The sequence below is a fragment of the Dipodomys merriami genome, unplaced genomic scaffold (assembly GCF_024711535.1).
Source record: "Dipodomys merriami isolate MVZ:Mamm:240054 unplaced genomic scaffold, mDipMer1.0.p SCAF_68, whole genome shotgun sequence".
Lineage (NCBI taxonomy): Eukaryota > Metazoa > Chordata > Mammalia > Rodentia > Heteromyidae > Dipodomys > Dipodomys merriami.
This window is the reverse complement of record NW_027206268.1, coordinates 467,007-481,208: the sequence shown is the minus strand read 5'-3', so window position 1 is coordinate 481,208 and position 14,202 is coordinate 467,007. Positions and strand designations below refer to the sequence as shown.

The window sequence follows — 14,202 nt, the reverse complement described above, 5'->3', positions numbered from 1 at the left end:
AATTTAAAAATGCATTTGGGTCAGGAAAGACCTCAAATTTCTATAAAAGGAATTGACAACTTGACTAGAAGGAAAGCACTATGACTTCTGAAACAGAACCACCACCATAATTAACTGTTCATGATTGGGAAATATCTGGGAGTGGTATTCATGTCTGTAGTCCCAGATACTTGGGAGAAAGAATGCTCCTAGGAAGAGAATAGATATATGCAGGAAATTAAGCTTTATATACAGTAGCCAGTCAACAGTAACCAACCAACTGAGGTGTTATGTGATCAACAAATACAAATGCAACATGAAATCTAACTTAAGAAATACATTACCATGGCTGGCGCTGGGGGCAGAGTACTTGGCACTGGACTTTCGGATGATGTTCTCGTGGATTTGGGCCCACTCACTCTCATTGTTGCAACTACAACAGAAGGACAGGCTTTATGGCTCCCTAAATATATCTGGTCTGATGTCTTAATGGGTAACAAAAAATTTGGAAGGAAAATGATAATTATTTTCCTAAACAAATGAATATAGTTTTGCTAAATTAGACAGGCTCTTTTTTTTTTTATGTAGAAGATTCACATTTGGGGAAAGTGTAGATATTCTAAAATCGCTATATATATATATATATACACATATACATATATATACATATATATATATATACACATATACATATATATACATATATATATATACACACACACACATACACTATTCATACATATATGGAACAGATAAATGTTACATGTACACAAATATAGATAATATGTGAGCTAGAAACAAAATGATTGTCAACAATATATACATATATACACATATAATATACATATACATTTGATCGTTTTGGTAGTGCTAAGGATTAAACCTTGGACCTTGTGCATGCTTAACACATGCTTTACCACCAAGCTATATTTTCAGATACACTTTTTTTTTTTGATCAGTTGTGGGACTTGAACTCAGCCTAAGCACTGCCCCTGAGCCTCTTTGTGCTCAAGACTAATGCTCTACCACTTGAGCCGTAGTACACTTCTGGTTTTTGAGTGGTTAATTGCAGATGAGAGTCTCACAGGGAATTTTCTGCCCAGGATGACTTCAAACAGCAATCCTCAGATCTCTCAGCATTCTGAGTAGCTAGGATTACAGGTATGAGTCACCAGTGCCTGGCACATATTTTTAAGTGGCAAAATAACCACCTCACTGAAGTAGCACTGTTGAAGTGACAAGTTCTTTGCTAGCCATGTGTACACACGTACACACACACACACACACAATAATTTAAGTGGCAAAATACCCACCTCACTGAAGTAGCACTGTTGAAGTGACAAGTTCTTTGCTAGCCATGTACACACACACACACACACACACACACACACACACACACACACACACACACACACACACACACACACACACACACACACACACACACGAAATTCCTAATTTAAAAAGTATCATTTCTCTCAACAAGTACTACTGTTTAGAAACTGCCATGACATTGACTTTACATTTTCATCCAACTGGCATTGCACTGGCCCTACAAAAAAAACACCACAATTCAAGTTTGTGTCCTGATGTTTCAGTATCTTACTCTGTTCTGTAAAGGGGAACTCAAAGTGTAACCAGTTAGCCAACTGGAACAAAGCTTAAAAGTGCCTAGAAATTCTATATTTTGATGCAGGCATTTTGATGCAACACTGAGAACATTAATAAGGTAATCTCTTGAAAATTCCATTTGACACCCACAATTCCATTTGACACTCAAAGAGACATGGATCCATTCCAACTATAGAAAACAGGACCCAGGAGCAAAGAAAAGCATATTTTCACTTTTTAGTCAGATGTACCCAGTCAGCATGACCATTTCCAGGAGGAAATATCAATATAAGAGTTACAGCATGGGGCTGGGAAGGTGGCTCAGTGATAGAGCACTTGCCTTGCATGCATGAGGCCCTGGGTTCGATTCCTCAGCACCACATAAGCAAAAAGAAAAAAGCCGGAAGTGGCGCTGTGGCTCAAGTGGTAGAGTGCTAGCCTTGAGCTGAAGAGCTGAGGGACAGCGCCCAGGCCCAGAGTTCAGGCCCCACGACCAGACCCCCCCCCCAAAAAAAAAAATTACAGCATATATCGTCTAGCACTACTGTTATCCATTCAAATGGTTATAACTCTAGCCACTGGGAGCGTATTCAATTTGTTCCCCATTTCTTTGGCATATACCCTTTACATTTTACATATGTATGTACATATTTTAAATATAAATGTACATGTATATGTAGATATATGCACACACACATATACACTTCTGGTTCCAGTTCTAGATTGGAGTCCTGGTTCCTTTTATTACAGAATGATATTAGAAATCAAGACCTGTGGGGCTGGGAAGGTGGCTCAGTGTTAGAGCGCTTGCCTTGCATGCATGAGGCCCTGGGTTCGATTCCTCAGCACCACATAAGCAAAAAAAGAAAAAAGCCAGAAGTGGCGCTGTGGCTCAAGTGGTAGAGCGCTAGCCTTGAGCTGAAGAGCTGAGGGACAGCACCCAGGCCCAGAGTTCAGGCCCCATAACTGGACCCAAAAAAAAACAAAAAAAAAATCAAGACCTGTGCTTCTAGATGTGGATATTGGGGTATTGTTACTTCTCATTCTCCTTGGCTGACAGAACAAGAGAATATATATGTATTAATCTATGGATATATATTTATAATATAACCTCCTGTGTCTGTATTAAGCTAAATTAACCTATACTGATGTCAAGTCACCTGAAGACCCAAACAAAGGACAAAGAACCAAAACAGACTAAAATAGTGTTGTGATCAGAAATATATACACTAAGGACATAAGTTTAAACATACTATGAAATAATAGTTACTGGATTAGTTGGGTGCTGGTGGCTCACACCTATAATCTGAACTATTCAGGCGGCTGAGATTTGAGGATCACAGTTCAGAGCCAGCCCAGGCAGAAAAGTTTGTGAAACTCTTATCTCCAATTAACTACAAAAAAAAAAAAAAAAGCTGAAAGTGTAGCTGTGGCTCAAGTGGTAGAGTGATAGCCATGAGCAAAAGGTCAGGGACATAATAAGCTCAAGCCCTAAGACTGCCACCAAAAAAAAAAAAATATACTGCATTAAAAAATTTATGCTGGGCATCAGTGGCTCATGCCTGTAATACTTAGCTAATCCAGAGTCTGAGATCTGAGGATTGTGGTTCAAAGCCCGGGCAGAAAAGTCTTTGAGACTCTGATATCCAATGAACCACCAGAAAACCAGAAGTGGTGCTGTGGCTCCAGTGGTAGAGAGCTCTCTATAGCACCCAGGCCCAGAGTTCAAGCCCCTTGACCCGCAAAATAACCCCAAAAACTTCCGACTGGGAAAGTGGCTTAGTGGTGGTAGTGTGCTTGCCTAGCATGCACAAAGCCCTGAGTGTGATTCCTCAGTACCACATAAACAAAAAAGCCAGAAGTGGCGCTGTGGCTCAAGTAGAGTGCTAGCCTTGAGCAAAAAGAAGCTCAGAGACAGTGCTCAGGCCCTGAGTTCAAGCCCTTCCATTTGAACATACTGATAGAGGTGGTTCTTCACTGGGGAGATCTTGCCCAGACATCTGTCATGTCTGGAGATATTTATTATTTCCATGACTCAAAGATCAGAGGCCAGTTGAATGAGGAATGATTGTACAGAAAGAAGGTACTACTATTTTCTTTGTTAAGTGTGAGTAGGAGGATCTGATGAACAATGAGCTTAGACCAAGTCTAAAGATAAGCTACTCAAATACTCTGAAATTAGGTAAATGTGGCTTCATCAGCATATTTTATCCAATCACTTGTATATTTTGCAGGAAAAACTATGTGAACATTTATTAAATAATCAAATGAGTCATGATTATAATGAAACATGGTTATGTTATCCCCAATCAAATTAACATGTACAGTATGATTACTGATGTTGTTAGTTTGTCATTAATCCTAAGATGCATGAGGGATTTAAATGAGATCTGTGTACTTCTGTGGGGAGCCCACTTTTCCCATGGAGGAAATAAAAGCATACGCAGTGAAGTAGCATTTCAATCACTATTTGCCCAGGGATTTACTCAGGGAGTACAAGAGAGTTTTAGTTTTAAAACTAAGTATTCAGAAGCATCAGAGCAGTTGGAACTCAAGATCCTCCTGCCTTAGCTTTCTTAGGCTGAATGCAGAATCTGTTCAACATAGTTGAAGTACTATTTTCATATATGACAGCCCATTTTATCAGTTGCTTTTCTATTACTTTCTCTTTTTTTTGTGGTGCTGGTGTCAAAATCAGGGCTTTATGTATTTGGACATCTGTTTGAAAGTCTGTTAAAATTTTAAGTAGAAAAATTGTCCTATGTTTTTAACTCTATTAGTCTTTCAAAAGAAAAAAATCAAAAGCTATCTTTCCTATAAACATATCTTTGGCTTTTTAGAATTGCCAAACCTGTAGGAAGGAGCTAAGAAAATACCATACATGAATCCCACTTCTTGCAAAGTGGCACACTAGTACAGAAAGCTGTTGTTTTAGAGGCAATTAGGCAAATTAAGCCTGACAGCCTGATTTTAGAAGGGATGCTGTGCATGTCCCTAATCTGCAATGATAATTTGTACTGAAGTAAGGTGGTTGATACATGCAAAGTGACAAAAGTCAAGAGCATTGCCCTAAGTCTCTTGAAAAGGATACAATGGAGTGAGATGAGAATAAAGATGATTTTGGATTTCTATTTGGTCCTTTTCAAAGGGAGAAAAACATTTGAAAAAACAGATTCTATGGGCTGGGAAGGTGGCTCAGTGGTAATGTGCTTGCCTTGTATGCACGACGCCCTGGGTTCAATTCCTCAGCACTACGTAAGTAGAAAAAGCTGGAACTGGCACTGTGGCTCAAGTGGTAAAGCGCTGAAGAGCTGAGGGACAGCACCCAGGCCCAGTATTCAGGCCCCACAACCGACAAAAAAAAAAAAAAAAAAAAAAAAAAAAGAGATTCTACCACCTATCAAAAAAGAAACTCAGTATATAGAGAAAAATCTGTAAATGAGGCCCTGAAGAAAAACTTGCCAAATTTTCTTTGCAAGTTACTACTTTAGTTACTGCTTTAAAGGAAGATCTTCCCCCCATAAAATATACAACTCTTAACAGAAGAGAGCGTAATGAAAATCATGTTATGAAAATACTTGGGCTTTTATTAGAAATTAATCAAATGTGACTGATTGTAAAAACCCCAAAATACAATTGTAAGTTCATGTCTGAGAAAAATGGATAGAATAACAATGCAGAAAAATATCCATACAATATGGTGAAGATATATTAATATAGTAATTAAAAGTATTTAACTTAATTTGTAAAAAATTTTATTGGGCTGAGTAATGTTGGTTCACGCCTATAATCTTAGCTACTCAGGAGGTTCAGATCTGAGGATCACAGTTCAAAGCCAGCCTGGGCAGGAAAGTCTGTGAGACTCTTATCTCCAATAAACCACCAGAAAACCTAAAGTGGTGCTATGGCTCAAGCGGTAAAGCACTTGCCTTGAGCTGAAGAACGCAGGGACAGCGCACAGGTCCAGAGTTCAAGCCTTACAATCAACGAAAAGAAAGGAAAAAGGGAAGGAAGGAAAGGGAAAGGGAAAGGGAAAGGGAAGAAGGAAGGAAGGAAGGAAGGAAGGAAGGAAGGAAGGAAGGAAGGAAGGAAGGAAGGAAGGAAGGAAGGAAGGAAGGAAGGAAACCTACCTCACCACTGATCATTTTAATTTTGCTATTTGCTTCTAAATGTCTATAAACCAAGACAGACTATATGCCCAAATTCTTTGTTTCCTTTCTTAGTTATGTTTTTCTATTGCTTAACAAGAGTCATGACAAGATGGGATTGCTTCTTGACTAAGTAACACTAAAAATAATGTCATGTCTGGCTGGGAATGTGGCTCAGTGGTAGAATGCTTGCCTTGCATGCATGAAGCCCTGGGTTTGAGTCCTCATTACCACATACACAGAAAAAAGCCAGAAATAGCACTGTGGCTCAAATGATAGAGTATTAGCCTTGAGTAAAAAGAAGCTCAGACCCAGAGTTCAAGCCCCAGGACTGGCCAAAAAAAAAAAAAAAAGTCATGCCTGTTGAATATGACTTAGGGATCTGTAATAACAGAAATAAAGATTAAGATGATCTTGTCTTCTCAGAAAAATTGGTTTTCTTCAGAGACAGGAAAACATTATTACTAGACATTTTTTGAAGCAATCTACATTGTTAGCTAAATCAGTTATAATAGCTATTGGGTATTAGGTATATCCAAGACATGTAAGAAACTATATTTCTAGCTTTTCGGAAAAGTGTACAATAAGGTTGGCTCATTTTGGAGAAGAAGTGAGTATTTTGGAGAAAAAGGGAAATACATATTATTAGACGTTCACTTTCGTAGAGAAGGTTCTAAATTCAGATGTTACAGAATCATCTGCGAAGCGTATTAAAAATAAAGATGCCTGAGCCCCACCCCAAACCTTAGATCAAATTTTATACATTTTCAAAAAACTATTCTACATCTTGGTGACTCAGTAATCATGAGACTTCAGAACTGCTACTGTCAGGGTAGTGCTGGAATGCCTTATGTTTCAAATCATTAAGATTACTGATGCTCATTACTCACGTGTAAACCTTGAGAACAAAATCCTTTTCTTCCTTTAATTCTGTGAGTGATTGTAGGACATCCAAGATGCTAAGCACTGCACACCCATATGGTCGCCTGTAGTGCAGGTGAGCAGGGCCCTTCTTGGAGTCATTCAGGAGCATCCGGCCTTGAGCAAAACAGAACACACTAGTCAGCAGATAGAACTCCATACTCCTTTCCAGTATCTCCTGTCTGTCATGCAATGATGCCAGAGTGACAGGTACCTAAGAGATCCTTCAAGTTGGAAGTGTAGAGCTAAAGGGAGTCATCCAATGATATTTATCAAACAGGCCTCTAGCCAAGCCTCTTCTCCTATACCACATTCAGTCTTACTACCTATCTCTAATTCAACATGATTAGTCCATTTATTAGTCAAATGAGAAAAAAAAGAGTGGCTTTCTAAATTTCTTAGAAAAACTATTAACAGATTTAAACCTGACAGGCATATTAACATTAGGTTCAGCATAAGTTTCCAGGTATAAACTATACAAAGATAAGGAAAATGCTGCATGTTTCCTCCAACCAAAATCTACTGCCAAAGATGCTCCAGAACCACTGTAGGAGCAGGGTACACTGAGAAGTGGATGTTTGCTTACTTTTCTCATTTACCATGGTCATGTCAACAGTTGCAAGAGGTCTTGCAAATGTTAGAACCTTAATAAATGCTTTCTCAGTCACAACAAAATAGCTTTTTTATTGTTAGCAAGGGATAAGATGTACACAACAGGTACGAACTATAAAGGAAAATGTGGTTAGTCATATACCCAAAAGTTATATGTGAAATTTGAAATAAGGATGAACTAGCCAATAATAAATGATAAAAGTTATTTCTTCCATTTCCATTTGTGTAGAAATGAGATGCTACCTATTTTCTAGAGTGATGACAATAGCTCCGATTTTGTGGAAAATGGCATAGATACATAATTTTGGACACAAACTACAGCAAGGGGCATTGCCATCTGTTATATCAGCAATCTGGCAACTTTCTATAAGATCTCTGAGGGGGAATGCAATGTGACTTAAAGAAGTAAAAAAATTTAAAATAAAAGTGAGAAAAATTCATTCCTTTATATCAAACCCAACTATTCCAGCAGATGACCTTAAGGGAGTGTAAAAAAAGAAAGAGCTAGATTCTAAGTTTGAGTCTTAAAAGAGCTGGGGAAAAAAACAAAGCTCACACTTAGGACATACTTATCCCAAAAAGTTGGGCTAGTGGCTGAGAGGGTGGCTTAGTGATAGAGTGCTTGGATCACATGAATGAAGCCCTGGGTTCAATTCCTCAGTACCACATACACAGAAAAAGCCAAAAGTGGCACTGTGGCTCAAGGGTTAGAGTGCTAGCCTTGAGCCAAAGAAGCTCAGGGATAGTGCTTATGCCCTGAGTTCAAGCCCCAGGACTGGCAAAAAAAAAAAAAAAAAAAAAAAAAGTTGGGCTAGTCTTGAACAGGTGAATAGATTAGATGAACAGTACCTATTCGGATCACATGGGCAACAATATATAAGTCTCTCTTCATGTCTTTGCTGCTCAGATCCTAAAATTAAAAAAAAGTAAATTCAGGCAAGGAATATATAGAACACAAAATTTCATTATGAGTCTCAAAATAGTTTCCTTTTAGTATATTTGTATGTAGGAGAATAGAGACTGCAATACTGCAATATACAACAATTTAATGTTTCTAAGATTTATGACGTGAGTCGTGTGTGTGTGTGTGTGTGTGTGTGTGTGTGTGTGTGTGTGTGTGTGTGTGTGTGTGTGTGTGTGTGTGTGTGTGTGTGTGTGTGTGTGTGTGTGTGTGTGTGTGTGTGTGTGTGTGTGTGTGTGTGTGTGTGTGTGTGTGTTGTGATATTGGCATTTGAACTCAGGCTCCCAAGATTTATGATGTGAGTCTAGAGTGTGTGTGTGTGTGTGTGTGTGTGTGTGTGTGTGCACGCGTGCGTGCATGTGTGTGTGGGGGGGTGATATTGGCATTTGAACTCAGGCTCCCAAGCTTGCTAGGGAGTCATTATACTCCACTAACTCTCCAACACTTCTTTTAATTTTTTATTTTGTGTATGGGTGTGGGTAGTCAGGGCCTCTCACACTTGCTCAGCTTGCTTGCTCATGGCTGGTGCTCTACCTCTCACATCGCCAGTCCAGTATTTTTCAGGTTAACTGGAAATGGAGTCTCAGAGGCTTTTCTGCCTACATGCCCAGATAGAAGTGTGTGTATGCATATATATATATTTTTTTTTTTTTTTGGGGGGGGGTCCAGTCATGGGGCCTGAACTCTGGGCCTGGGCGCTGTCCCTTAGCTCTTCAGCTCAAGGCTAGCGTTCTATCACTTGAGCCACAGCGCCACTTCCAGCTTTTTTCTTTTTGCTTATGTGGTGCTGAGGAATCGAACCCAGGGCCTCATGCATGCAAAGCAAGCGCTCTACCACTGAGCCACCTTCCCAGCCCCTAGAAGTATATTTATTGGCAGTATTTCTCAGTCCTAATTTACACCACCTAATAAATCAAGTATCTACTAAAACTTCCTCATTAATCCATTAACTTATTGTACCATCATGCAAAAACATTTTTAACAAAAAGAATCAATGTTAAGTGCAGAAAATTATAAAATATCAAAAGCTCATTAGTGACTCAAATTTTTAACTTTTAAAATATTTTTGGGCCAGACGCCGGTGGCTCACACCTATAATCCCAGAAAACTGGAAGTGGCACTGTGGCTCAAGTGGTAGAACACTCACCTTGAACTGAAGAGCTGAAGGACAGCGCCAGGTCCAGAATTCAAGCCCCACAACCGACCAAATATATATATATATGTCGGTATACTGGTGTACCAAATATGTATGTATGTATGTATGTATGTATGTACTGGAGCCTGAACTCAGCGCTTTGTCCCCACTAGGTAAGTATTTTATCACTTGAGCTAAAAAGAACCTCCAACCCTTTTTGGCTTTAGTTTATTTTTCAGATAGGGTCTTTTTTATGCACAGGGCCAGTTTTAGAAAATAAACTTCCTACCACTGCTTCCATCCTAGTTGGACTTTCAGTAATAAACCAGTATGTCCAGCATGATTTTGAGATAGGGTCTTGTTAACTTTTGCCCAGGTGGGCTGTGAACATCAATCAGTCTTTCTGTGTCTGCCTCCTATGTGATTGGGATTATAGGACATTCATCACCATGCCCAGCCCTGTTTCAGACTTTAAAAAAAAAAATCAGGGCTGTACTACAAAGGGATATATTGAGCACCTTTGCATCTTTCTATTGTGGCAGAATAGGAGCACATCCTAAATGTTATGTGCATCTTTGGTTTTTAAAATTGAAGTAACAGCTTTGGCTCCTGGGCCCATATAGATAATTAAAATGTGAAGTGAAAATTTTGATTCACTGTAATTACATTCAAAAATCATCATAATTAAGTTGGTTTTTCAAGAGTCAAGGACTAAACTCACCATATTTAAGAATTCAAGGAACACGAACACACACACACACACACACACACACACACACACACACACACACACACACACACACACACACACACACACACACACACACACACACACACACACACACACACACACACACACACACACACACACAAATAAATTCCATCCCCACAAATCCAAACAAGGCATAAACAATTATTCTTGCTCTTTTACTAGATAATAGTAGGGAATCAGGATCTTAAAAAAAAATTCCTAAGGTTACTCAGACATTCTAGATTAGTCTCATCTCCTAGTTCTGTTTCAGAAAGGTCTCAGAGACCTCAGTGGTCAGGCACTGTCAATCCAGAGCTCTCAACCAGTAATTTAACCTAAATCCTATTAACTATAGTCTAGATTCTTTCCTTTGCTCTTTTTCTATGGAAGAGAAGAGAGAGCACTGATCTTCCCAAACTAAACCATTGTAACTCCCTTTACCATCTTCTGTTGTTCCTCATGGGTCTGCTTTTCTTGTTCTTTTTTCCCCTTGAATTATCTCCTAAGCATTGCATGCTGAGTTCAAAGTAGAACAAAATATTTAGCTCATCCAGATTTATAAATCTTTCTGTATATCTGGAATATTCTCAGTGAAAATTATACTTGTAAACGTGGTTTCTGATAGTACATTAACATTTTGAAAAATGCAGTTGTGAATGAAGTAAACAAATCCGTTTTTAGCTTTCAAAGAAAGTCACATATCAGGATCCCCAGATGGATCAGTGATAATGTGAGACTATCATGCATTCCTAAGCCCAGTATGATTCCTGTTAGTTTTGTTTTTATATTGAAATAGGATCTGGCTAAGTTGCTCTGGTTAGCCACATCTGACCAATGATATTCAATGTATCTCTTTATCAATGAAAGAGATAAAAGAATCCACAACAGTCAAAAATGGCTTAAAAAGGGGTGACACTGTCCAAAAAGAAATGTACTCTTTACCTGACTTATGTAACTATAATCCCTCTGTACATCATCTTTATAATAACAGTAAAAATTTTTAAATGGTTTCTAATTCTAAAGTTTTGTTTCCTGCTTTAGGAAATATACTGATCCATGTAGTTAAAAATTAAGTACTTTAGTTGGGTGAGAAAGTTAATAAGGCTGAATTTATCTAGAGTATACAATACAAAAAGCAGTGTGGTACTGTAAGGTTTAGTTTTTTCAATAAGCAGACTACCAAGCCTGCTGAGTTGATAGCTTCATGATTACAGAGACCACAGACAATTGTATTGCTATTCAGAAAAAAACTGAAGTGTAGATCAGAGCAGAAAAAGACCCTCTTGTATTTGGAAGAAGACTATTTAGTCTTTCTTCATATGAACTTACAGACTAAGCTGCAGATTGGGGTGAATGCCTTTAAGAGCAGTTATATACATCGGAGGCCTTCTGTAAAATAGTTGATAAAAAATCTATTTTAGTAAAAGTCATATGATCACATTTCTTTAACAAAAACCCAGCTAAAAATCATCGCTAATTTAAGTTCTCTATAAATATTTCACTAAAACCTGACAGAACATAAATCAAGGCCCATTCGCATCAATGTTTGGAAAATAAGAATAAATGCTCATTGCCTGGGTAACAATATCCACACAGCAAGTCCCTGGTTACAGTCAATAACATAAAAGGGAAAGAGAATTTGCACATACTGTAAAAAGGGCACACATTCGTTCTATCTTCTCTGGGTTCCGTGGCCCACCATTCTTGTTCAGTCTCACCAGAAACCGCTCACTGAAATGCAGGACAGAGAAATGTAAGGGAACTGTATGTTCAAACTAAAAAGGGCAGATGCAGAAAAAACCCTGATCAGAGAGCCACAATCCATTCTTTCTAAGTCATTTGAGTGAGAAACTGTGTCTAACGAACTGTTTGATCTTTTCTATAGAGAAAGATGATTGACAGACATTCCTCTTTAATAAGCTGTAAGTACACAACGTTTAGTTGTCTTTATAATGATGAACTACGGACATACAGTGAACAAAGACTTTTTAAAACTTAATTCCATAATTTGCATTTGTGACAAGCCTAATTTTAAGATCACTTGTTTTTATGAGCATTATAATCCCTGCATTACACTACATTTTGACACACTTCATAAGGGTGATTCATGTACCCTCTGAGCATGTTTGGTATCTGCCATGAACCAGAATAAGCAAAGTCTTTATCCTCAAGGCCAGTCTTTTGTAACAACAGTGTCTTGCTAATAAAAGCCATTTTCTCAAATAAAATCAGAGGAATTCCTCCAACTCTTTCAATTTAATTTTTTGCTTCCCATTTGGTCTTCCCCGGAGATGGACATCAACTACTTAGCATTTCTCTTGTGACAATTTGCCAGTTGGTGCTCTGACAACAGGCAAGAGGTCTCAAGGCTATACTACTCTCCTAGCAAAATAGGCTTTTTTTTTTTCTTTTTGTTGGTTGTGGGGCTTGAACTCTGGGCCTGGGCGCTGTCCCTCAGCTCTTCAGCTCAAGGCAAGTGCTTTACCAACTGAGCCACAGCCTCACTTCCAGTTTTCTGGTGGTTTAATGGAGATAAGTGTCTCATGGACTTTCCTGCCTGGGCTGGCTTTGAACCGTGGTCCTCAGATCTCAGTCTCCTGAGTAGCTAGGATTACAGGCATGAGCCACTGGCGCCCAGCTCAAAATAGACTTTAAAACAAAGTCTTGTTGTTTTTTTTTTTCTGTCCGTCATGAGGCTTGAACTCTGGGCCTGGGCTCTGTCCCTCAACTCTTCAGATGAAGGTGAGTGCTCTACCACTTGAGCTACAGCGCTACTTCTGATTTTCTCAGACTTTCCTTTCTGGGCTGGCTTTGAATGGATCCTCAGATCTCAGCCTTCTGAGTAGCTAGGATTACAGGCGTGAGCCACCGGTACCCAGCTAACAAAATCTTTTTTTTTTTTTTTTTTTTTGTCAGTCGTGGGGCCTGAACTCTGGGCCTGGGTACTATCCCTCAGCTCTTCAGCTCAAGGCTAGCGCTCTACCAGTTAAACCAGTATGTGGTGCTGAGGAATCAAACCCAAGGCCTCATGAATGCAAGGCACCACTGAGCCACCTTCCCAGCCTAACAAAATCTTTTTGAAAATAAAAATTCACAAACTTTTAATCTGAATTTTTCTTGATCTCCTGATACTTCTCTTCATTCACTACTATGGAACAGGTATTAGTTGTAACTTTGAGGTTTTGCCAAATGGACACTAGGAATAAGGGAAGAAGTGACTACCAATTTGAGAGTCACTCTTTCTTTTTTTTGGGGGGGTCCGGTCGTGGGGCCTGAACTCTGGGCCTGGGCACTGTCCCTCAGCTCTTCAGCTCAAGGCTAGCGCTCTACCACTTGAGCCACAGCGCCACTTCGGGCTTTTTTCTTTTTGTTTATGTGGTGCTAAGGAATCAAACCCAGGGCCTCAAGCATGCAAGGCAAGCGCTCTACCACTGAGCCACCTTCCCAGCCCCTTGAGAGTCACTCTATCACTGGTTTTAGGCAAGGGTACAAATGAGAAAAGTATAGAATATGAACACAAATTAATATGAATCCATTTGTGTACCAGTGGCTCATGCCTGTAATCCTAGCTACTCAGGAGGCTAAGACCTGAGGATCACAGTTCAAAGCCAGCCTGGGCAGTAAAGTCTATGAGAATCTAATCTCCAATAAACTATTCAGAAAAAAGCTGGAGGTGGCTGTGGCTCAAGTGGTAGAGCAACAGCCTTGAACAAAATAGCTTAGGGGCAACACCCAGGCCAAGTTCAAGCCCTGTGACTCAACACAAAAAAATTATATATAAGCCAGGGCGCTGGTGGCTCACGCCTGTAATACTAGCTACTCAGGAGGCTGAGATTTGAGGATCGTGGTTCAAAGCCAGCCTAGGCAGGTGAGACCGTGAGATTCCTATCTCCAATAAAACACCAGAAAACCGGAAGTGGTGCTGTAGCTCAAGTGGTAGAGCGCTCACCTTGTGCTGAAGAGCTGAGGGACAGCGCCCAGGCCCAGAGTTCAAAAAAAAAAAAATTTTATATATATATATATATATGTATATATATATATATATATATATATATATATATGAATCCAGCCAGATTTTTCAGTC

The 14,202-nt window shown here is 39.2% G+C and overlaps 1 protein-coding gene across 7 annotated transcripts in view; it reads right to left on the bottom strand.

Moving 5' to 3' along the window:
- The window catches only part of LOC138815943 (dedicator of cytokinesis protein 3), a 192,816-nt gene that overhangs the window by 80,442 nt on the left and 98,172 nt on the right, over positions 1-14,202 (bottom strand). For all 7 annotated transcript variants that reach the window (XM_070005342.1, XM_070005339.1, XM_070005345.1 and 4 more), the window contains exons 10-13: positions 11,768-11,849; positions 8,121-8,181; positions 6,629-6,776; positions 324-412 (exon numbers count right to left, since the gene is read on the bottom strand). In XM_070005342.1, coding sequence (XP_069861443.1) covers positions 324-412; positions 6,629-6,776; positions 8,121-8,181; positions 11,768-11,849 — 380 coding nt within the window. The remainder of the gene's footprint in view (positions 1-323; positions 413-6,628; positions 6,777-8,120; positions 8,182-11,767; positions 11,850-14,202) is intronic.